Source organism: Mytilus californianus, unplaced genomic scaffold (genome assembly GCF_021869535.1).
Source record: "Mytilus californianus isolate M0D057914Y unplaced genomic scaffold, xbMytCali1.0.p SCAF_13, whole genome shotgun sequence".
NCBI lineage: Eukaryota > Metazoa > Mollusca > Bivalvia > Mytilida > Mytilidae > Mytilus > Mytilus californianus.
The window spans coordinates 2,268,260-2,294,034 of record NW_026262615.1 but is presented as its reverse complement, the minus strand read 5'-3'; the positions used below and the strand labels follow the sequence as shown (position 1 = coordinate 2,294,034).

Below are 25,775 nucleotides of genomic sequence, written 5' to 3'. Positions count from 1 at the left end.
GTATGTGTAGATTAGGTTAAAGGTTGACAAATTGTCTGATTCTTGTCAAATATTAGTTTGAATAATTTCCGAAGATATGAACATTTATGAATGGATTAATGTCAATTAATCATTAGTGTGGTTTGAAGGGTTTATCATTTGTAATTGATTATGATTTGAAATCATAAGCTTATTTGCATGTTCCGAGTTACGGTTGTACTTTTGATTTCCTCTGTTAGACCAATCTTAGGTGGATAAAAAATTGTGGAATTTGTTTTTTATGGAAACAGTTTCTTTATAAATTGCTGTACCATTATTATACTAATGAAGTCTATTGCAACTTTTGTAGACAGTACCTAATAGTCCTCTTTCCTTACATTTTAAACAATACTAAAAAAGAATTATTTTTGTCAGATGCCGTAGTTTTTACCAGAATTTGCCCTTTGATGAAACAGAATTCAATTATAAGTTAGATATTTCATGTGCTGCAAATAAAGAAATTGAAACACATAAAAAGGGCAATGTTTTATTGAAGTACATAAACTCTACATTTAATTCTACAATTGGAGAAATTTTAAAACATTTAATTCTAGGGGTCCTTTAGCCCTCAAATGTTCTGGGCTACTCTTTCCACTCACATGTAGATTTATTTAGAGGATAATGTGTAATTAGGGCTAGCTGTACTTTAATATATTTAATGAAATTTGATAAAACTTGTTTTTTAAAAATGTATGTTTTAAATAATTGACCTGAAATATCTAAACAAAGGTTTTAAGAAAAAAATACTTTATATAATATAACTATTTGGTGATGATAGGCTAATATTTAAGCAAAACATAAAATGATTTATGAACATTTTGGCTAAAATTAATATAGAGTCCACCAAAACATAATTTTTGCCAGCAAGTAGGAAATCCTTCATTTCTACATATTCTTCTTTTTTTTAACGTCTTTTTGGACTCTGTCATATGTAGCTGGTTGTTGTGATGATTTCACTGTATACAAATTGTAAAGAGATGTATGATTACCAATGAGACAACTATCTAACATGACGTGGATGTAAGCAGCTATAGTCACCGTACGACTTTCAACAATGGGGAAAACCCATATTGCATATATTCAGCTTTAAAGGGCCCAGACATGACAAAATTTGAAACTTCGTGCTCACTAAATGGAAATACTATAAACCAGAATATCAATGTTTTAAGAAAATACATTCAGACTATTGCTGTGTGTTTGTTTATTCTACATTGGCTAGAGGTATAGGGGGAGGGTTGAGATCTCACAAAACATGTTTAAACTTGCGGCATTTTTCAGAGTTTAGTGTGACGTCCATTTTCTCTGAACTAGTATACATTTTTGTTTAGGGGCCAGCTAAAGCCGGCCTCCGGGTGCGGGATTTTCTCGCTGTGTTAAAAACCCATTGGTGGCCTTGGCCTGTTTTCTGCACTTTGTTGTCTCTTTGACACATTCCCCGTTTCCTTTCTCAATTTTATTTAACTCACAATACAATTGCAGGATGAATTTGGCACAAAATCTTAAAATCTCTTACCTTCTATACAATACTTATTTATAGGTTTCATCCCCACATCCCCCAGATAAAAAAATAATAATTTAAATACCTTGGAAATAAAAGCAGCTATCACAATATTTAAAAAGTTTAAAACGTAATACTATTTTAAAACATGAAATCCATACAATATTGAAAATTAATAAAAAAAATGGATTTAAATGTTTTTGTTAGACAATTATTTACTATTATAATGATATTTGTTCTTAGCAAGTTCTAATTTCACAGCTTGTGTTTTCAACAAGGTTTAACTCACTTCCAAAGTTCACATTTGTTTGTAAACCATCGTCTGTTGTTAGTGTAATTGCCACATTGTTTTTATTGTGCTGGTTGTCATTGGTTTCAGTCAACTCATTAGAGTCTGCCATCTCGTTGCCAGGAGGAATGTGATTTATGCCAGGTTCCATGGCAATATGTGTTGATAAAGAAATACTTTTGGGCTCTTTCCTTGGAGGATTTATATTTTTGCCACATACTTTTTTAGAAAATGGAATTTCATTGTGAATTTGTGTTTGAAGTTTGTTTATTTTGCTTGAATCAATATTTGAACATTCCTCGAGTTTTAGGACATCAGAAACTTTTTTTTCACTCTTCTTTTTTGAGATATTTCCCTTTTTGACATTTTTAGAATTACCATTTTGTTTTTTCACACTTTTAGTGCTATTTTTATTTCTTTCACTGAGAGAATTAGCTAGCTTACCAAAAATGCTAGATTTAGAATGTTTTCCACTCTTGTCCTTACTTTTGTTTGACGAACTATTATCCTTTGAATCGTGACTTTCATTGTCTTTCGTATTTTCAACAAAAATTTCAATTTGTTCTCCAAGGGAACTTTCAGAATTTGATCTTCCCCTATGTTTATGCTCAGTACTAACAGTTAAATCATCTTTATTTTTAGGCTGACCCAAATTTGTGCCTTCTTCCATGTGCAGCACATCTTTTGTCTCTGACTGAGAATTTCTCCGTGACAATGGCTGCAGCTGTTGAATCAGAAGGCGAATACTCTCTTTTTCAAAATCTTTAGATATTTGTGACGCTGATTTGACCTTTATCCTCTTGACTTGTTTTACATCTAAGTTTGCGTCTCGTCTTGGTCTTGAAATGAATTTACAAACGAGGTAAAAGATTATATTAAGTCCCAGTAACGTCATCAGAACAGAAAAGATTACTGTTGCCATGACAACATCAGACGAGGATGCTTCCATATACTTTAATTTGTCACTTTCCGACATTATGTACTCTGTTGAATTAAATCGTTACTTCCAATATAAAATCACATACCGTTAGACTCAGGTCCAATATATACTAATTTATGGATAAAAAAAGAGAATTGTGCTCATTATTTTAAGTTAACTGATAGATTTTCACTTTATTGTAACTATATCCGAATATATAATTATACTGCAATGTTTCAGAGTAGTTGAAGGCACCCTTTAGATTAAAAGGTCATCAGGCACAGTTATTTAAGTTTTCTGAAAGATTTTCACTTTGTTTTGAATATATCCGAATATATAATTATACTACGATGTGTCACAGTGTCTGAATGCATCCTTTAGATTAAAATGTCATCATGAACGACATAGATGATACAGTTACATGATTTTGCATTGATTTAATTTCTATGTTATGGATGGAGATCGGATATGTATTTAACTTTAATAATTATATTGCTAAGCTTGGCTTAATTAATAGACAACGCATGCATAGATGCAAAGAATGCTATCGATTTTTATTGGTTAAAAAATTGTTAAATGCACCGCTGACAAATTACGTTGAATTTTTGCAATTATTTCTCGTTAGTTTTGAGTAACAATGCATGGTATGATCAGACAAAAAGATTAAAATTATCGCAACATTGGAATTGTGAAGTGTTCAGTAAACTATAAAAATAAACCAAAATTCAATTTCTATGATAGCGAAAATAATTGTCTTGGTTGTATATGATAGCTATGTTTAAATGTCAGACGCCATCATCCTTAATGGAGGCACTTAGAAAATTATTGGCCATACTTCTCCAGCATTTTCATTTCTGCTGGATAAGTTTGATTAATCTATCATGATCTCCAAACATGTCAGTTGCGTCTGTTTAAACACTTTTACGTAATTTTGAGTGTTTTGTTCCAAACATAGATATCTATCTAAAACTTGTAAAACAATCATCAGACTTAGATCATTGTGGTGTCTAAATATTATCTTTTATTTCCTATATTCTCTTTGTAGAAATGTTTTATATTTATTTTAGTTTATTTAAGTTCTACAAAATAGATTTTCTCCTTAATTCATTTGTATTTGAGAGATAGGCTTAATGAGGTAAAATGGAGACCAAAAAAGATCTATCATTTGTACAACAAAGATGTATTACATTAACTAATCTGGCTTATACATTGTATAATGTCTATATATACTATGATGACAAGAGAATTTACCAATCCCACATTTTATAATGTCTATATATATGTTTGTAGACAAGAGAATTTACCAATCCTACATTGTATAATGCCTTATTACCAGTTATTACTCCATAGATTTTGACAGGTGTGGTACTGTTGATCTTCCTGTAGCACCTGTTTGCCAGTTCCCCCATCCCCCCTCCCCCTCACTTTTTTGGTTGGGTTTATATTGCTCAATTCTTAGTTATATTAATTTAATGGACTGCTATTCGTGTCTGTTCTGTTCGTCTTTCTGTCTTTGAATTCTGTTCCCCCATTCCCCCTCCCCTCTCTTTTTTGGTTGGGTTTATGTTGCTCAATCCTCAGTTTTAATAGTTTTATAGACTGCTATTGGTGTCTTTTCTGTTCGTCTTTCTGTCTTTGAATTCTGTTGTGAATTTTTTATGCCTGACCTACGATAGTAGAAGGGCATTATGTTTTTCAGTCTGTGCGTCCGTTCGTTCATCCGTCCGTTTGTCTGTCTGTCCCGCTTCAGGTTAAAGATTTTGGTCAAGGTAGATTTTGATGAAGTTGAAGTCCAATCAACTTGAATATTAGTACACATGTTCCCTATGATATGATCTTTCTAATTTTTAATGCCAAATTAGAGTTTTTACTCTAATTTCATGGTCCACTGAGCATAGAAAACAATAGTACGAGTGGGCAGGTTAAAGTTTTTGGTCAAGGTAGTTTTTGATGAAGTTGAAGTCCAATCAACTTGAAACTTAGCACACATGTTCCCTATGATATGATCTTTCTAATTTTAATGTCAAATTAGAGTTTTGACCCCCAATTTCACGGTCCACTGAACATAGAAAATGATAGTGCGAGTGGGGCATCTGTGTAGTATGGACACATTCTTGTTTAAAGCATATTGAAGATTTTGCATTATATAAATAAAAAAAAATTTAAAATCTTTAAGTCATTTAAACATACCGTCATAAGTGAACCTATTTCTTTTTAAGATAGGACAATAATCTTTTGAGAAGTACAGCAAATTTATGGAAACATGATTAAAAAAAATATGTACTTAAAGGGTTTGCTTTGTAAATTCTGTCCCAGATCTAAAGATTGTACATATATATCTACTGTAAACTCAGAATTTTTTGTGTGCATTTACTAATTGGATTTAAGGAAAGGCTGCATGAAAATAATGTGATTATAATTTAGAATGAACGTTCTAATCGGCAAATTCAGATATTCAACTTCCGTCATCATAAATTACAAAGTGCAGTCCCAGAGTCCTAGTAAATGAATATCAGAATGTCCAAAACAATTATCTACAGAAGTCTTTTTTTATTTGTTTCTACTTACTAGCATGATAAATCAGTCTTTCATAGATTTCTGTAAATTTATAGGAATTCAGGGGCTTTTTTTGCAGTAAATGCTACTGGCCTGACAATAATTTTACTAGCCGGGACTCAGAGCTTGTGGTTTATATAATTCTGAAGATTGGTTACAATAATGCATCACTTTATCTAAATGAATCCATTGATATGATACTTATTCTGTCAGATTTTGTCACATTGGTAAAAGTTCTGAATTTACAATACATATTGTTGTATCCATCATGTCCATAGGTAAATTGTATTAGAAAAATCAATCTGTGCATGACAGTACATCATTGGCGCTGCATGAGTTTATTACACATGTCAACAGATGAAAAGATTTATTGACTAATTTGAAAGCAAAACATTTAAAAATGAAAAAAATGAAATAAAATCCATGTTGTTTTTTTTTGCTATATATGGGATGATAAATTAGGCATGAGTTTGCTTTAGTCATACCTGCCAAACTTTTTGTGTTTCAAAGTGGGAGGTCACCCTCTTACAGCTTGCGTAATTATATATATAATGGGGAAGATTATGCATGATTGCCTTTTAACATTCAAAATTTTTTTGCTTTAATTATCTAGTTATAACAACATTCTTGATGAAATGGGATGTAATTTAAATATTTAAAAAAAGAATTGTTTTTGCAAAAAGTAAAATCACAAAAATACTGAACTCCGAGGAAAATTCAATCGGAAGGTCCCTAATCACATGGCAAAATCAAATGACAAAACACATCAAACGAATGGACAACAACTGTCATATTCCTGACTTGGTACAGGCATTTTCAAATGCTTTGTAAATTCTGTCCCAGATCTAAAGATTGTACATATATATCTACTGTAAATTCAGAATTTTTTGTGTGCATTTACTAATTGGATTTAAGGAAAGGCTGCATGAAAATAATGTGATTATAATTTAGAATGAACGTTCTAATCGGCAAATTCAGATATTCAACTTCCAGTGAAAATAAATCACAGAAAGATCTATCAAAACAACTCAAATGATGAAAGGCAGTGTTTTGGTGTGAAGTCAAAAGGGTATCAGGTCCATTCGTCCCAAAACACGTTCGCACCCTACACGTTCGCACCCCACACAATTGCCCCCTGGGTCGTTCGCACCTAATTTTTATTCAATTACCGATTGAATTATCAGATGTTTTTTAGTTGTATAAATCAAAATATTTATATTTTCATTAATAAAAATTCTGCAATATCAAAATGAAATATTTTGGGGGGGGGGGGGGGGAGATTTTATGAAGACTGTATGGACCGTTGATAATTCTCCGCCAAAGTAGACTTTGAACTTTGATTACAATTATGACTGTTGTTTGAATTTAATACATTTTCTTAAATAAACTGTTTATATAAGTGCATATAAGATAGTACGGTGTGTAAATGGTGTATAATGTGATATTTCAGGGTTGTTTTTTTTTAAATATTTTAGTGCTCTTTTAAATTTTATAAAGTAGTTACTCTAAATATGTTAATGTTGTTTTTAAATGAAATATTTCATGATAAGAATGATTGTGTATGGTTAAAGTGCATGAAGAAGGAAACCTATTTACGTTTTTAGAATGTCACTTTATTTTAAAACAATAAAAAAGCTTATTTATAGCAATACACTTAAACTAAAACACGATTAAAAAATTATTCCATAGAAATCCCAATAAAAAGGGTGCAAACGTGAATGGGAGCGAATATGATTTTGGGCGAATGGATCCAGATTCAGTCCAAGGGGGGGGGGGGGGGGGGGGGGGGGGGGGGATTACAAATTTAATGTTTGGGAAAAAAAGATAGATTTCCTCCTAGATTACCAAGTGTGTTGGCAAGTATTATTAGTGATTATTTTGTTATTCATAATCCATTCCTTCTTACAAGACAAAATAAGAAGTTTTGGTGGTTATGCTGATTTTGTTGATCTCTTTCTTATGATGAACAAGGTCATCCTCTGGATATCTCATTTGTGTTGTGAGGTAGCTGTCTCATTGACATATTCCTTACATCTCTTTGTTTCATATTTGATGCAATGATGATTTTGTATCTTTAATATAAATAAACTTGACCTTGTGAAGGTACTGGGACTGATTCTATTGTAATGTTGTGGGTTATAACTTGTATAACTGAGCATTGATCATAGTAAGGAAATCATCACAACACATGTTCAACCACAACACATCTTATTGGATGTTCATGTGCCAGTTTAAAAAGGAACAAAACTAGTTTCACTACTACACGTGTTAAAATCAAAAATCAGAAACAAGACTCGTGACCGAACAACACTGATAATTAACTCATGCGCTACGCGCATTCGTGAATTAATGTGTTGTTCGGTCACTCGTTGAATATTTTTCTCTATTTGAATTCTTCGATTAGTTATTCTTTTTATTACATTGGCAAATGGCTTTTTTAATGAAATTAATGTAGAAAATGTAAGGAACTATATCTTTTTTCTACGCATTCACAATTTGTTTTGATCCGACGTTATCGACGTCTTGACAACGTCTATTGTTGTATGACGTCAGAGAGTGAAATAACCAAGTTTATTTCACATGTGAAATTATCAGTTTTTATTTAACTGGGAAATCAATGTAATTCATTGCTACCAATGTAATAATTAAGTTTAATCATAATACTTAATTGTGCCTGTCCCAAATAGGAACTAAACTATTTCAAATTCTACACATGTTGAAAAGTGCCAGTCCCAAATCAGAAACAAGACTTAGTTTACAATAACTATAAATGTGTCAGTCCCTAATGGGAACAAAAATATTTTAGATTGTACATCTATGTGTTGAAATGTGTCAGTCCCTAATGGGAACAAAAAATATTTTAGATTGTATAGATATAAGAAGATGTGGTATGAGTGCCAATGAGACAACTCTCCATCCAAGTAAAAATTTATAAAAGTAAACCACTATAGGTCACAGTACATGTATGTACATGTATGTGTTGAAATGTGTCAGTCCCGATTCAGAAACATGACTAGTTTAATCACAAAATATAAAAAATATGCCAGTCACAAGTTAGAAACAATGCTAGTTTCACTAAAATAGATGTTAATAAAAGTGGCAAAAGACATCAAAGGGACAATCTAAAACCATGAGTTGAAGAAAAACAGACAGTCACATGACAAAAATTTTAAAAAATGATCAAAAGAAAAACAACTGTACATAGAAAACTAAAATACTGACTAATTTAATGTGCCTATCCCAGTCAGGATCAACCTTGTCAGTCATCGATTTTGTTCATATCTTAAGAAAGGTGTTCTCTAAAAGTGAATGTGTACTTGATGGCAGACTTTTTCCAGCCTATGTTAAGTGTACTCTATTTAGACTTGTAGGGACTTAGACCTTGATATATGATATAGACTCTTGTTGAAGGTTGACTTCTAGATATCATTTTATTATGTTGCTGGGTTCCTGTCTCTTTCACATTTACCTCACATCTGTATGCATATAGTTGTGATATTACTGGCCTGGATTGACATAAGATTTGGGATATACAAAGACTATGTAGTGACTGTATCAAAACCATTATCATATTTGGATATTTTTTAGTAGGCCTAGCAGAGAACTTCAAAAGTTTAATGTGTATACTTGAATAAAACAGTTAATTATAAATTTTAATAGATTTCATTGACTTGGTGGATACATACTATGACATTAGGAGAAGTCCACTGGGCCTGTGGAAGTGCAACTTCAAAGTTCATTGTGTACATAAATAAAACAATTTATTATAAAAATTTTAATAGATTTCATTGACTTGGTGAACTATGACAGTAGGAGAGGTCCATCCGCTGGCTGATTTTAATGGTTGTAATTCATGATATGTTTTGTCACTTGAGTTGTAATCTCTGTTGTATGTTTTCCTTCGAGCCCCTCGTTCCTTTTCAAAATCCTCACATTTTCCAAAGTCATGTGATATCATTGTCTCTGTCACAGATTTTATATCACTGTCATCAAGTATTTTCTTTAACTTCTTTTCATTCAGATGTTTACGAATTCTCCAAACGATGCAGAAAGCTGGGGCCACTAGAATTGCAATGACAACTATAATAACAATCATTACTCCAAAGGCAGAGTCAGATGGGGGTTCACGTTTTATTACCTTTTCAATTTCCTTCTCCTTATACGTGTTATTACCCACAGTTCCCTGTTCTTCAGGAATCCAGATCATTCTAGCAGCTACAGGTGGCTTTTTATTGAGACTTATGGGTTCGTCAGATAAGAGTTGTTTCCATGTTGTAGTTGGTACCCTTGGGAGGGCTAATTTTACAACTTGCTGAGTTGTACTACTATACGACATTTCTGAAGTTTTTGGAGTTGCTATGGTTGCAGAAGTTGTGGTTGGCGTTGCCATGGTTGTGGTAGATGCCACCTTTTCTATTATCCGTTTTGTTTTTTGAACAGGCTGAGAAGTTGTTTCTATCTTTGCTTCTAATGCTGTTTTATTAGGAGCCATAGGAGCTACTGGTTCCCAGGGAGGTGCAGGAATATTTTGAGCCTTTTGAGCCACGGGTTCCCAGGGACGTCCAGTGTTACTTGAAACATCAGGTACCCTTAGCTGTTGTCCATTATTATCTGATTGTGGTGGTGCCTTAGTACTAGGTTTATCAGCTATTTGTAAAGAATCCCATATAGATCTGTGTTGTTCATTAATACCATTTGTGTTTGTTAGAGTTGACTTCCCAGTTATAATTGTCCTTTGAGTATTGGGAAAACTTGTCTTTTTTGCTGACAAATCAAAACCCCTCAGTTTCCTTTGATGTTCAAGCTCTTTACCGGTAGTTGAAGAAATATTTTCATTATGGATGCTTTCATATATTTCTCTCAAGATCATTCTAAATAAAGGTCCTTCAATCTCATACCCTCCACTTTCTTCTCGCTCAATTTTCCCGAAAGGAGTCTCAATTTCATCTCCACCTCCTAATAGAAAACTGTCAACTATATCACTTATAATGGCTGGAGAAAGTTCAGCTGCAGCAATCTCTTTTTGATTGGCAGGGTCTATCCAAACCTCCCTACCAGTGATTGGTGGAATTCTTGTTTTATTATTCCAAAATCCTCTTCCAGTAATGGAAGGTTGCATTGTTCTTAGGTCATGTGTACCTGTCATATGTCCTTGACTGCCTGGAATCTTAGGAGAAACATGCAGCAGTCTTGGGTCAGAAGTTCCTGCACTAAATGTTATCTCTCCTTTATCACCTGCTAGTTTACTTCTGTTGTGGACAAGTGTTGCTTCTACTAATGCTTGTTCAGTTGGATAAATTTGACCTTGATGAGTATTATACCTGTTCCCACCCTCTCTAACAGGACTCCATGGCAACGCACCGTTCTGTCTCATTCTTTCTCGAACCATTTGTTGTAGCTTCGATCGGTTAATGGGACCATTTCTTGAGGTGGGACCATATGCTGGGGAGTTTCTCAAAGCACTATTTTCATTCTCCCTTTCTGTTTCTTGTTCCCGTTCTCTTTCATGTTCGACCTGGTTACCAGTCCATTTGGTTTGATGTGATATTTCAATTGATTGGGTTTGTTGTGATGGTTTGACTGATCGGGTTGGATCAGATGATTTGAACTTGCTTAAATCTAATTGGCTGATAATATTACGTGTTTTGGATCGAGTTTCACTATTTATTCTACTAGGGATTCTTTCCCTTTGGGTACTTTTTCCTTCATTCTCTTCAAATTCAGATCTAGAAGGACTTTGCCAATTATTTACATGTCTTTGGTTTATCTGATTTTCATCATTGGTTGGATAAATGTTTCTTTTATCTCCAACTTGTCCCACATGTTGACCTCTTTGTTGATTTAAAAACCTTTGATAATCTTCCATCTCTTGTTGTTGCCTAGGATTATATTGAGTGTTACTGTATTGATACTCAGACATTTGTGGCATGTGTTTTGACTCTGTGGGTTGATTTCTATGTTGCTGTGGAACATTGTCTTGGATTTCAGACATTTGTGGTAGTTGTCTTGGATCCCATGCAGATGCCACTTTAGAATTAGATTGACTTTGTGTACTATCTTTGGGTACATTTTGTTGATAATAATTTTGACCATTCTGTTGCATATTATAATTAACCTTGTTTTGATGATGTTCATTGTCTGTATCTTTGTAAGTCTGGGGTAAATTGTGATTACTTGGTCCTCGTTCATATTGTATCTGTTGCGTCTGTTGTTGACCCATGTCATTTGATCTATATCTTTGATGTATATCTTCCCCATAACTATAAGTCGGTTGCAGATGTTGTACATTCCACACTGCTGAGGGATCCTCTGTTGGTGAGACAGGACGAGGCGGCAAAGTTGTTGCATCAGTTATTTTGTTGTCTCGTCCTCTTTTTCGATACCATCTGTTTCTATAATTTCCAGTTTCCACATGGGTTGTTTTTGTTTGAGCTCCCGATACAGATTGAAGATACGGATGAGGTTGAACATTCTGATGGACATTAGGTAAAGGCTTTGCAGTTGTTAGTCCGATTAAATCTTTCTTTTGCTCATTTGACATGTGATTTGTGATAAGTTTGTTTGAAACATCACCAAAACTTGAAGGTCGTAATGGCATTATTTTGTCTTTCTTCACAGAATTTTCTTCAAAGTTTCTACGTAATGGACCATTTCCTTGATGATAAGGTCCCCTGTTTGGACCCCTGAGGTTATCTGTAGTGTTTGGGTTTGTCCATATTCGGACACTGCCCGGGCCTCCTGTATCTTTCCTTTGAAGTGGTCCACTGTATTGTGAACCCTGTAATCTATTGGGATTTGTTATTGGTGCTCCCATTTGCCCAGCAAGGCCTGGATTAGCTGCCATTTGCCTTGCAAGGCCTGGATTAGCTGCCATTTGCCCAGCAAGGCCTGGATTAGCTGCCATCATGTGTTTCATTGCCCTTTGTTTTTGTTGCATTTCCCAAAGGTCATCCAAGCCATCAGGAAGGTCAGGATCTATCATTGGCATCCCCATCATTCTAGAATCCAGGGGATTTCCTGCTGGAACCATCCCAGGATTCATTCCCATTCCACCATTATTTAAGTGAGTAGGAAGTAACTGTTGCTGGGAAAACTGGTTCCTTGTTGAAGGATAGTAGTGCTGGGACCTACTAGGTGGTCCTCCATGTTGTTGCTGCTGACTAGGGTTCCTTCCAGACTGGTCCACGTATTGATTTAGTGTTGGATCCATGCCAGGTTGACCTCGACGGCTCCATGTACCAGAGTTTGGATCAAATTGTTGTAGCTGTCTTCCATTGTTTTCCTTCCCATGTAATGGTTGACCTTGTTGAGAATTCCATTTGTTTTGCTGGTATGTATTTTGGACTTGTCTGCCACCTGGTTGCCCAAAATGGTCTGGTTGACCATGTTGAGGATTTCTGTTGCTATGCTGGTTATTGTTTTGGACTTGTCTGACGCCAGGCTGACCTGACTGTCCTGGTTGACCATTTTGAGAATTCCATGCTCCCCTACCTTGGTACATTGTCATTAGTTTTTGTTTTTGTGTATCAGGTTGGTGTGCTTCAGATAAGTACACATCTGTGTAGTTGGTAGGTCTACCTGGAACATCAAAAGAAAACAATACCGTTATCAAACTTTAATGAAGTTCATTTAGTAATGGTTATTATGATAGAAACAGACAGGAAATACTGTGGATTTATTATTTTTGTGGAAACTGAGGACTACAAAAATAACTCTATACAATCAGAAAAGAGAAATTTATTTTCTGAGTCGCATGCACAATGCTCTTTGCAAGTAAAAAGTAAAATAACAAAAATATCGAACCCCAAACAAAATTGTAAAGTAACTACAACCATGCATGAGCCAAGGCTCCGTGTTGAAGACCATACTTTGACCTATAATGGTTTACTTTTATAAATTGTGACTTGGATGGAGAGTTGTCTCATTGGTACTCATACCACATCTTCTTATATATATTTGCTGTGCATTCATTTATCAATTATGATATAATACAACATTACTATTTAAACTTAATATACAAATGTAACAAGAATTTCTCTCCTTTAAAAAACCATGCCCTGCTCATCATTCTCTATAACCATGTACAGTAAACATGAAACATCAGTCAAAATCTTAATTTGGAATACACTTGTAAAAAGTTCACATCAAAATGAACATGTGTGCCAAGTTTCAAATTGTTCTGACCATAACTTCATGGTAAACTTTGTTAACTAAAAACCTTAACCTGATAATTGGACTGACCAACACCTGTGTACACTGATTGGAAAATATAATACTCCCTAACATTGTAGGCAGGCCATGAAACAGTAAGGAGACATGTATGACATGATTTAGAAGTTACCTTAAAGTATGAAAAGCACTGACCAATGTTAGCAATGTTCAATTTGACTAGAGCTTCCTTTTTCTGGTAAATTTATTTATGTTTTGGAATTTTTATAGTATATAAATACTGCAAAGTGACTAAGGACACTTTAATAGGTACAATTGGGGCCAAATTAGCCCTAAATTGTCCTAAAATGAATTGTATTTTAAATTTTCTAAAATTTGTAGAATTCAAAGTTGAATCAATATACAATGTACTTTAGTAAAATAATAAGGTTTTAGTTAAAAATATTTGCCATTATTGGTAAAAAGACAACCATGAAAAGAGAATAGACAGAACTATTAAGTATTTCTATTTTTATTAAGGCCTACATTTAGCCAGCTTAAAATGTAATTAATACTGATTATTATCATCAAATTATTATTATATTTGGTCAGTTTACAGGGCCTTATAAGCCCCAAATTGTAAGTTGTCCCTTATATAGCAAGGGGTCAAATTTTTGCTAATTTTGCCATAAAGATCATATTCCTAATGTATTCCCTCATGTAAATTTGATGTAAGAAATTACGGAATCAGGGACCAGAAAAACATGAAATTAAAAAAAAAAACATGCTAGGAGGGTTGCCTTTGCGATGAAGCAATTTTAAGTCAACATAAATAACTTGTTTTATGAATGGTAACTTTATTTAAAGTTGTTTTAAAATAAAGATAATTATAGTAGGAAAAAAATTGAAGATAATGCAGTAATATTAATGCAAATGATGTATCATTATTGATGTTTTTAAAAAAGAAAATAATGAGATTTAAAGAGGGAAAGAAAAACTATGTTAACATATTTTGTGAAGGAAAAAAGAAAATAAACGAAATTGAGATTTAAAGAGGGAAAAAAAAACTGTCAACATATTTTGTGAAGGAAAAAAGAAAATATGTTGACTCAATTTGTAAATAAAGAACCAAATTATTGACTTACTTTGTGGAAGATATGTTTCATTTCTTCTTTGCATGTTGTTAGTCCAATGGCTACTGCGTGGATTTCTCATTTTGCCATCATTATTGCTAGGGAATTCATAATTTTGGTATTGTCTGTTGATAGCACTGGAATTTGTAACTTGTCCATACACAGTAAATGTCAAAATAGTTAATATCACAAAATTTGTTAAGCAAATCATCTTCTTTTTCAAAAATATAAGTTCATTTAAAATTCATTCAACTGTAATTGCACATGTTATTTTGTTTCTGTCTCTCATACATTTGTCCTTCTAAAGTCTAATAAAAGACATAGTGAATCAAAGAAAAAATAATTTGAACAATAATTGATGATCATGGCCTCATGTTCTGCATAATTACAGATTTGGACAAGTAACATGTTATTTTCTTTTGTTACCTGGTATAAAGGTGTATAGGTAATGTTTTAAAGTGATATATTGTAAACTTTGATGTTCATCAACATAAATTAACTTATTGACATGTGATGTAATTTTTATGGCTTTATTTTGAGAATTAAGAGTTATTAATTATTTTGATTGTTAGTTTAATACCTGTGCCTGTAGAAATTATACAGACAAATTGTAAATAATACAGTCCAAGAAAATTTGAAATAAGAAAGAAAAATGTTATAATAACGAGCTAGAAAAAAGAAAAAAAGACAAAAATTGATTGAAAAAGGAAAAGTAATAAAAAATTACAGCTGTAGAAATTATACAGAAAAATTGTAAATAATACCGTACAAGACAATTTGAAATAAAAAAGATTTTTTTTTTAACTTGCTAGAAAAAAAAAGACAAAAATTGATAGAAGAAAAGAAAAATAATGGAGAATACAAAGTCAAGATTAAAATATAAAAGTCATGTGATCTACAGTAAAGTTGAAATGTCTCAGTCTAAAACGCTCCAAATATACACTTATAAGAGGATGAGAAAGTTACATGACATTGACAAATGTACCATTGTTAAGTGTCTAGATGGGGGTCTTCATTTCCGTAATCTTTAAATTTTAAGACTATTTATCTTTAGTCTCTATATTTTTTGCCATTAATCCCTATTCTTTATGTTTTGCTACTATTTATTCTCTATTCTTTATTTTTTGGTCCATTATTCTCAATTCTTTTAATTTTTTGGTCCATTTTTCTCAATTCTTTTAATTTTTTGGTCCATTATTGTCTAATATGTAAACCCCATCCAAACACTTATTAAAGTCAATTTAAATACAGATCAAAAATACAAATTATTCCTCCAAACTACCTAAAAAATAAAATTAAAAAGAAACTATCAAAATTGAATAGATTCACAACTTATTATAACTTGAAAAATGTATGTACAGTTCTTTGATAGTGGGCCCCATAAACTACTTAAAATGTTTGGTGTTTGTTATTTACAAGTAAATTTTGACAAATAATCATCATAACAAGGAAACATAAAATCAAAAAAACATTTTTGTTACTTTTGTAATAAAAACAAATAATTCTATTGTTACATACTTTGACAGGTTCCATTATTTAACCACATATTCATAATTATTTGATAATTTAAAAAACAAAAGAATAAATTTATAAGATAATTGATACTCCATTTTTTGACAAATTGATTGAAAACTGTTTTTGTATTGTACAAAAAATCAAGAAGAATTTTATTAGAAGATGTTTAATTACAGAACATGAAGAATGTGTATGATAAATTATTAACAACATTAATAAACTTCTATGATCTTGAATGACAATGGTTCTTATGTTTTGTGGTGTCAGACTGCAGATGTTTTTGAATTTAAGTAAAAGAGTTTAACATAATGTATTTAAAACTTTTCAAATCAGGCAAAATATAGATTTTTCATTCAATTTCATGAGTTGATAATTTTAAAGAATTGACTCAGGTTAAAAGGACTCTTAATGGATTGTCATAATCTTGCTGTAAGATGTCGGGTCTGTAGAACATTTTTGCAGTCTAAATTTTTAGCATCTTTCAAGAAGAAGAACAACAATAAAAGTACCAATATTACATAATGATATGTTCCAGTATTTCATGGGTTAATTTTTTCGTGTACATCTATCCTATATATCTTTTTTCCACAATCTTGTCATTAAGTAAATACTGCATGAACAATAGAGTTTTATTTTTATCCAATTCTAAATATGAAAATAAACATGATCCAAAAACATTTTACAAAATTCCTTACATTTTGGTATATATGGCCTGGTGAATTATGCCCAACAATTGACGGTCAATATCAGGATGTCGCTGACTTAAATAGTCTAACTTCAAAAGTATATTTGTTTTCAAGGGGGTTTGTTCAAACTCCCTGGCTATGAATGTGGAACTATTAAACATCATTCTGTTATTCTTGATAAAAAACAATGCAGCAATGTAATTGAATTTACAGAGAAGGTATTTTCTACTTTTAATCATAATATTAATTGGTTTATGTTCTTTTTTCCAGGTCAGTGGGGAGAAAGCCAGCAAGATAAGTTTGGTAGATTTAGCTGGTAGTGAACGTGCTCAGAAAACTGGTGCTGTGGGGGACCGTCTCAAAGAGGGAAGCAACATCAACAAGTAAATAATACTATAGATATCTATAATTGTAAAAACTATCAATAAGTTAGGGATAACATTTATTAAGTGCAAAATCAGAAAAATAATGTAAAGTTGTGTGCCATAAGTTAATATTGTTTGTTATGAATTTGTACATTTAATAGCATGCTTTCACAAAATTACACAGAAATGTGTTAAACATGGTAAAAGCTCGATATCTTTAGCCTGGACTATGAAACAAGCAAGAGGCTAATTTTCTCTGACATGCAACTACCAGGTAAAAGCTAGATTTCACAGGCTGTTACTGTAATCAGCTAATGCTAAATTTATTGAAGCATATGAAAGCAAGATGTCACTTGTCTGGGCTAAAATGAGCAAGTAAAATATCAGTTTTAATGTATTGGTATGATGTTATATTTTGTAGATCTTTAACAACTCTAGGATTAGTAATATCAGCTTTAGCCGACCAGTCAGCGGGGAAGAAGAAAGATAAGTTTGTACCATACAGAGATTCTGTCTTAACATGGCTTCTCAAAGTAAGTTATAGGAAAATTTCTGGTGAGTGTCCGTATCCAATCTTTTAAAATATGTGAAAACAATCAACCCCAAAACATTACACAATCTATACTTTATTTGTGTTACTAGATATTTGATATAACAGTTAGGATGATAAGGCCCATAGATTGATCAGCGGAATGCCAATAATAATTATATTGTCCGTCTGTGCCTGTGTCTGTCAGTTCGTCACAAATCCTTTCCTCTATCTTTGTAACCCCTTGCAGTTTGGAATTGAAAGTTGACATCATTATTCACCACTACAAGAAAATGTATCTCATATAAGAAAAAATATCCTACATTGAAGTTCAAGTTAAAACAGAAAAAAGTTCCACTTAGTCACCCTTTTGCATATTTAGAAAATTTTGAAGATTGGTATTGAAACTTGACATGATTATTTACCACTACTCAAAGGTGTGTTGCATGCAAGGAATAAAACCCTTCAGCGAAGGTTACGGTCAACCAAACCTTTTATAGCTGACTATAAGGTATTGCATTTTCTCATTGTTGAAGGCCGTACGGTTGCCTATAATTGCTTACATCCACTTTATTTGAACTTTGGTGGATAGTTGTCTCATTGGCAATCATACCACATCTCCTTATTTTTATAAAGAAAAAGACCTGTGACAATTCTGCTTCTAATTGTATCAAGTTGTTTTAAAATATAGTTTTATATGAAATACATAGAAAAAAAATTGTAAGAAAGAAAACATATGTCCATGCACTGTAACAAAAACCAACCAAATTATAGTCCGCCAAAATTATACAGATTAAGAATTATTTTCCAAAATTATCTAAAAAAATTAAGAAAGTCGAGGTTTATGTTAAGAAAGTATAACGTGGTACTGGAATTTCAAGGGTGGTGCTAAAGATTCAATGATGGAGAAGCACCACCCTTAAATAGCCTACGATGATCCCTGAGATTTAACATTGTCTGTAGTATCAGTAATAAACAATGATTTAGATATAAACTTGTTACAAGACTGTTTTACCTTATTTAAAGGGAGATAACTTTGATTTGTAAAATACACTTTGTTTTACAGGATAATTTGGTGGTAACAGTAAGACTGTGCTTCATATAAAGGGAGATAACTGTGATTTGTAAAATACACTTTGTTTTACAGGATAATTTAGGTGGTAATAGTAAGACTGTAATGGTAGCCACACTGAGTCCATCTGCTGATAATTACGAGGAAACATTATCCACACTTCGTTACGCTGACAGAGCTAAACGCATCGTTAACCATGCTGTAATCAATGAAGACCCAAATGCTAAAATTATACACGATTTGAGATCAGAACTCGAAAATCTGAAATGTCAGTTAAATGAAGCACAGGTTTGTACAATTCATTGGTCAGATTGTCTTTGATAATGTGTTGTTATATTAATGAAGAAGTGAAATGGCTGTTCTAAATCATAAAATTAATCCAGTTAATTTTGTATTTAGTATCAGTCCATATAACAATTGTGTAATTTTCAGGAAAAGTATTCACATGAATGAAGCCTATACACTTTTAATTCTGCTATTTGACTGATTGTTAGGGTACACATAATGAAATAGGTAATGTTTCTTCCCATACTGCCTGCTCGTGGATGAAAATACCAAAAAAAAATACACTGCAGATCAAAGAGTTTCCTCCTTATAGAGAATTTTCATAGGGCATACCATATTAAGAATATTTCCTATGAACACTGGATAAAATAGAAATTATAGGTAGTTTTTTATTTAACTTTGCATTATGATCAAAATATCAAAATTTATAGGCTTTATACAATGATAGGTGAAGTACAAAAAAAAATAAGTAGATTTATTTTGGTATAGAGTGAATTTATATAATTTTAACTCTTACACACTCAGTAACAGCCAATTATCTTGGATATGCCCATATTCAATATAGATGTCTTGTACCAAGTCAGGAATATGGCAGTTGTTATCAAATAGTTTGTTTCTATGTATGTTGGCATTTGTTTTTGTTGCACTTCAGTGTTTCTGTTATTCATTTGTATTCCTCTTATAGTTGATGTGTTTCCCTCGGTTTTAGTTTGTAACCCGGATTTGTTTTCTCTCAATCGATTTATGACTATTGAACAGCGGTATACGTATACTACTGTTGCCTTTATTTATTGTGAAATGTTCAAATGTATTTGTTATATAAAACTTTTGACATAATTCATAAACTATTTTTACATAAGTCTACTTTTCTTTACAAATATATTTATTGTTACAGAGTATGAAAGCATTTTTGTTAAAAGAAAGATTTTATTTTACAGAGTATGAAGGCTCCTTTGTTAAAAGAAAGACTGGAAGAATCAGAAAAAATAATGAAAGAAATGACCAAAACTTGGGAAGAAAAGTTAAAAGAAACAGAAAAAATACACAAGGTAAAATAAAGACATTGTCTTGTGACACAATATACATGTATTCTTATTGTAACCGTCCTGATGATGCCATTCATATGGTGAAACATGTAGACATAATAAATTATTTATTATTTCGTCATAACATAGGTGTTGATGTCTTTATTTTCTATAATTATATGTACCTGTAGAAAGACTGAATACCATTAGGTATCCACCCTAATTCTACCCCTACCATACGTCGACCACTTCAGGGTGTTGGTTCACTGTACTCATTACAATATACATGTAAGTCTGACTTCAAATGATGACAAATTCTAAAAAAATATACTGTGAAAGTACTTTTATTCGTTGGGTACCAATTTTCGTTGTTTTTGTGGATTACTTTATCCACGAAGTTATGTGTCCAATGAAATATAAAAACTTTTGTCTAATTTAAAATCAAAACATGGAAAGATCCGCATTTAATTTTGACTACATGGATACGGGCGTATAATCTAGAGAATACATTGAATATTAGAAATGCACTATGAAACTATATAAACAACTTCAGACAGGATTTTACTCATTTAATCTTTTGAAATCCTAAACCTAGGACTCTCATGAAAAAATAGTTTTAATCGATGAAAATCAGACTTATGGTGATGATATGCAATGATGGAGTGTTCATTTTATCTCCTCATAATTCTCATACGAAAAAAAACATTTCATATTGGGCTTGCTTTTTTATTTCATAAGAATTGATTTCACAATTCAAAGTACATTTGTAGCATGTTTATGTAAGCATTTTCTTGAAGTGACATGTTTATTGCACAATTAACACCTTTGATAATCAGTAACCTGTTGATTAATTGATCTCGGGTTAATCAGTGTCATACATGTAACTTATGATTACACGTGTGCAACAATTGAAATGTTTACTTTGCAATTTCCTTTAATCGAGACAATTTGTAAGCATAGATAAATCAGTTTTTTTCCAAAAGCAATTATTTCATAAAAAAATGATGAATGTTGTCAGTAATGAAATACGATCAAGTAAGTGAAAATGAACACCTTATTTTACAATGTCCCACAAATTATTATCAACAACATATGACTATTCTCAAAAATCTTTGTTTTGTGATGGTTTCAAATTCTTCACTCGTGTGTTTTTCTTCAGAAAATTAAATCCACGAATTTAAGAACCCACAAACATGTAACTTTTGCTCAAACCACGAAAATTGATAACCATGAATAAAAGTACTTTCACAGTAATTCTAATAAGTTGGTTTTGTTGTTGGATTTCATTGGCTAACAATTTGGCAAAAATTATCAAATCTACTTGCAATTCACAAGTATTTAAGTATAGCAGTCCATGGAAATATCTACTAAACTACATAAATAACTGTATATAGTGAGTTGGTGGTGCCAAAACAGTAAAAACTTAGAAAAGAAGCTTAATATCTATAAAATGACACGGGTATCGAGATCCTTGTGAAAAGTTCCTTATATTATGATCCCACTACATAGAAAAACAGTGACATGTGTCTCTATAAAGCAAGTTAATGTAAAAAATATCAAGATTTGTTGAAAATACAATTCAGTGGCAGATTCAGTTTGGACAACTTTTAAATTGTATGTTGATATTCTCTCAGGATTGAGAACTCAAGAGACGTGAAAGGATATATTTCAGTCGACACGTGAAAGGATATATTTCAGTCGAGATCTATCTGGGATGGTAAGAGAGAAAGTTTGACTTCAGTTACAGCTTTTTCTGGTCATTTGAACTATTATAGAAACATATACCCAATGCTTGTTTCTTTCTCAACATGTTACTGGTTCTACAGCTTCAGTACGGATGCTGAACTATTGTCTTCTTTGGCTGAGAATAATCAAATGCTATTCTTGACTGTAAAGCCTTGGCTTTCTTTTTACAAAATTTAAATGCTTTCTTGATGCTCTGCAGGTTATCAAACCACAAATACCAGCAGTAAAGCCTTGGCTTCTTCAGTTTTATAAAATGTTGAATCATTGGATTTCTTTCATTATTTCAACTATAAAAAAAAATGTATGACTTTTAGCACAATTAAAAAATATAAAATCACTTTGTCATCCTCAGTACCTATTTATATGAATATAGAAGAGGAAAAAATGACTGACTTTGTACTTAAATGCATGGATATGTAACTTGAGTTCAAGGGTCATGCATGGCAATGTTACTGAGTTCACAGGTCATGCATGTGAATTGTTGATTTAGAAATCTGTGGACTGCTATCCTTAATACTATGTTAATGCACCAAAATCATTTACAATATTTCTAGAAATTTAATTTATTTTATTTTTATTAAAAATCTTTAAAGCTTAAACATTTTGTTTTCAGTTCATCTGGCTGAATGTCATTTGAACTTTTCCCATCAGTTTGTGATGACGGATATGTTCCAATTGTTGTAATCACAATACTGTCCTCTTTTCCCCAAATGTGACCTACCAAATTAGACTTATCACAGGGTTTGTACTTACATAAAGAACACAATGGGTGCCACATGTGGAGCAGGATCTGCTTACCCTTTCTTAGCCCCTGAGATCACCCCCAGTTTTTGGTGAGGTTCATGTTTCTCAGTCATTAGTTTTCTATGTTGTGTTTTGTGTACTATTGTTTGTCTGGTGGTCTGTTTCTTTTTTAGCCATGGCGTTGTCAGTTTATTTTGGACTTATTAGTTTGAATGTCTCTTTGGTATCTTTTGCCTCTCTTCTATCGTCTGTCCATTAAATTTAGCTGTAATGAGACAATAGGTGGTCGGACCAACTTTAACTAGTTTGTTACTTTGGTACCAATCCAAAATTCAATATGGCCTCCGATTGAGGTCAAAGTTTACATTATTATTTGATTCCGATGAAAAGCCTTATATTTAGTGTTGGGCAGAATAAATCCAGTTGAGCAATCTCTGAAATCACAATATAAACATTTTTTAATTTTAATAAAAATCTTTTATAAACCAATGAAAGGAATCTCTTTCCCTACACTTCCTATGGAGATTTCGGGAGGTTTTCATTTTAGTGTGGCATAGGCCTTATCTAGTTAAAAAGTCAGCAGAAGTTAGATTGTAGACTCTTATCAAGATTGTTATATTTGTTTCCAGGAGAGACATGATGCCTTAGAACAGATGGGTGTATCAGTAGAGAAATCTGGTATAAAGGTGGAAACGGGAAAATATTTCCTTGTCAATCTAAATGCTGACCCCTCCCTGAATGAATTACTGGTGTATTATCTTAAGGTAAGTAATAATATAGTGAGGCCAGAAAATAGGTTTACTTTTACTTGGCGAACTCAATTATTTGTTGCAAATAATAAACTTCTTTTAAGCTATCTATGCTGGAGCAAAAGTTGGGTGTGAAAAAAAATTGTGACCTACAACAAAGAAGCAGACACAAAGAATGTCTATGATCTATGATACTAGGAATCAGTTTCTAGTACATTTGTCATACAATATATTTTATGGTTTTGTCAAATCCTGCATACAAGCCTATAAAAAGGAGAAGGTCTGGTAAGGGCTAATTTAGGACTAAAATTTGAAGTACATCTGATGAAAGATTTTTTAAATACTTAAGTGTCTACTTTAGTTGATTCATTTAATTATGTTTCCTAATTTTTTTGTTTTTGGCTGACCTTGTCAGTCAGAACAGTTAATTGCACAGAAAATAATATTATCTAAAAGATATAATTTTTTAATGCTGATACCTTGATGAACTGACTTATTGGTGAAAATACAAAAATATGAAGCTTCTTAGACTCCTTATCCTCTTCTCTGAATAATCCTCAAGGCCTCTTTTTATATTATCACCTAGGTTATATACAAATATCCAATAATCATGTTGTTAGAAATCCTACATGTGATGCATTAATTTTACACTGAATCCTGACACTTTTTAAATTTTCTCTTACTTCATACTTTGGTGCACAATTTAAAAAATGGTAATTCCATGATGGTGTAAAGTACATTCTCATGCAGTTTTCTCTCAAGGGAAAAGGTGGGGAAAAAATAATAAAAAAAATGTATTTATTAACAAATTTGATATGGGAGGTTAAATTCTCTTACAAAATATAATTGCTTGATATATTGTGGATTAATTTATATTTTGTAATTACAAATTTAAGTGGATGGAAGAAAACTTTTGTTGTTATTGATATTTGATTTCGTAGTTTTGTCAAATCCTGCATACAAGCCTATAGAAAATTTGTACTTCGTTGAAGATTTAAATTCAGCGTTCACTCTGACTCATGAAATCAACAAAAATTGGTATTTTACAGTATAAGAACACTTCCATACTGCTTTTGCATGTTGAATATTTAGAACTGTACTGTATCACCAGTGTTAGTTGACAACTAAAATAATATGGATTATCTCCCATTATTGTTAGATGTGATGATAGAGATTATTGATTATCTCCCCTTTGACTGTTATGAAATTCTTCATGTGATAAAACTTGATCCCAGGAGAATAAAATCTAATATAGTATATGAATTATGTCAGAAAATAAGCGTGATTATGATGAAATACAGTAATGTCTTATAAATATTTATAGATTTTCATAGCGAACTGATTTTTTATTTCCAATCAAATTATTTTTGTTCGGTGATAATGTAAATCATGCAGCTTTGTCAGCTAAATAAAGTTTTTTGCATTAAAAATCAATATATAATTTACTTTTTTTTAATAGTAATCTATTTTTTTTATATAAAAATAAGAAGATGTGGTATGATTGCCAATGAGACAACTCTCCACAAGATACCAAATGACACAGAAATTAACAACTATAGGTCACCGTACATAACATGTTTTCAGATTTACCTCATGAATAAATGAAATATGTTATTTTTTTGTAAGATAGGGCAGTTTCATTGCACATATTTTTTGCAGTATTAAGGTTGAACGATTTATACTAAATTATTATAATCAATAAATTCATTTTTGAATTATTTTTGATTCAGCCATGCTGGATCTATGCGATCACTCTGGTTTTGGAGATGGTGCAGAATACTAAGTTGAAGACATATCATGAAACTAATTATGTGTTTTTATGACTTGCAGAAACTTTCTACACCATTTTAATCATCAACTGCCAACTTTTGACATGTTATTTGCCCTTGAATTAAGAAAAGATTGGTCGAATAGTGACTTTATTTTAGATATACACTTGCATATAGTTCCTTTCTAAATTAAAATTTATGATGATTTATTATTTATGAATTAATTTGAAAAAGTATTTGTACATCAATTGAATCAGTTGATAAGAATTTTGAAAGTATTGTAGTATCTTATGCATGTGTAAATTATTGTTCAATGAAATGTAGGTCAACATGTGTATTAATATATCTAAGTTGATTCCCACACTTTTTTGAAATGGTATTACTCCAATTCTTTCCATAGGCAAATAAGAGTCAGAATGATTATTAACTGTCATGATTTTCAAATATGTATTAATTAGAAACAACCCCAGGCTTAATTCAAAACAGTTAATATCTCATGACCTGTTACATAATTAAATAGACACAACTTATTACACACCTAACTGAATACACACATTCTTGACCTCAATAGTAAACCTACAAATGTATTATTTATTTTGATCTACACTACATTTAAATATTCTGTTAATTTTGCTAGCTAGCTGAATGATTAATCTGATGTGTTTTTTTTTCAAAGAAAATACTTAAAATGAAAAAAAAATATGTATAAAAAATGCAAGCAAATTTTAT

The 25,775-nt window shown here is 31.9% G+C and overlaps 2 protein-coding genes across 6 annotated transcripts in view; one reads left to right on the top strand and one right to left on the bottom strand.

Moving 5' to 3' along the window:
* LOC127722989 (kinesin-like protein KIF13B) overlaps positions 1-25,775 on the top strand; it is a 190,781-nt gene that overhangs the window by 96,830 nt on the left and 68,176 nt on the right. For all 5 annotated transcript variants that reach the window (XM_052229394.1, XM_052229396.1, XM_052229395.1 and 2 more), the window contains 5 exons: positions 17,033-17,145; positions 17,549-17,660; positions 18,804-19,016; positions 19,952-20,062; positions 23,158-23,292. In XM_052229394.1, coding sequence (XP_052085354.1) covers positions 17,033-17,145; positions 17,549-17,660; positions 18,804-19,016; positions 19,952-20,062; positions 23,158-23,292 — 684 coding nt within the window. The remainder of the gene's footprint in view (positions 1-17,032; positions 17,146-17,548; positions 17,661-18,803; positions 19,017-19,951; positions 20,063-23,157; positions 23,293-25,775) is intronic.
* Positions 9,056-15,687, bottom strand: LOC127722993 (uncharacterized). The gene is made up of 2 exons (XM_052229406.1): positions 14,574-15,687; positions 9,056-12,858 (listed from the first exon to the last, which is right to left on the bottom strand). Exons 1-2 carry the CDS (start codon positions 14,770-14,772, stop codon positions 9,056-9,058), a joined length of 4,002 nt encoding a protein of 1,333 aa, XP_052085366.1. The 5' UTR covers positions 14,773-15,687.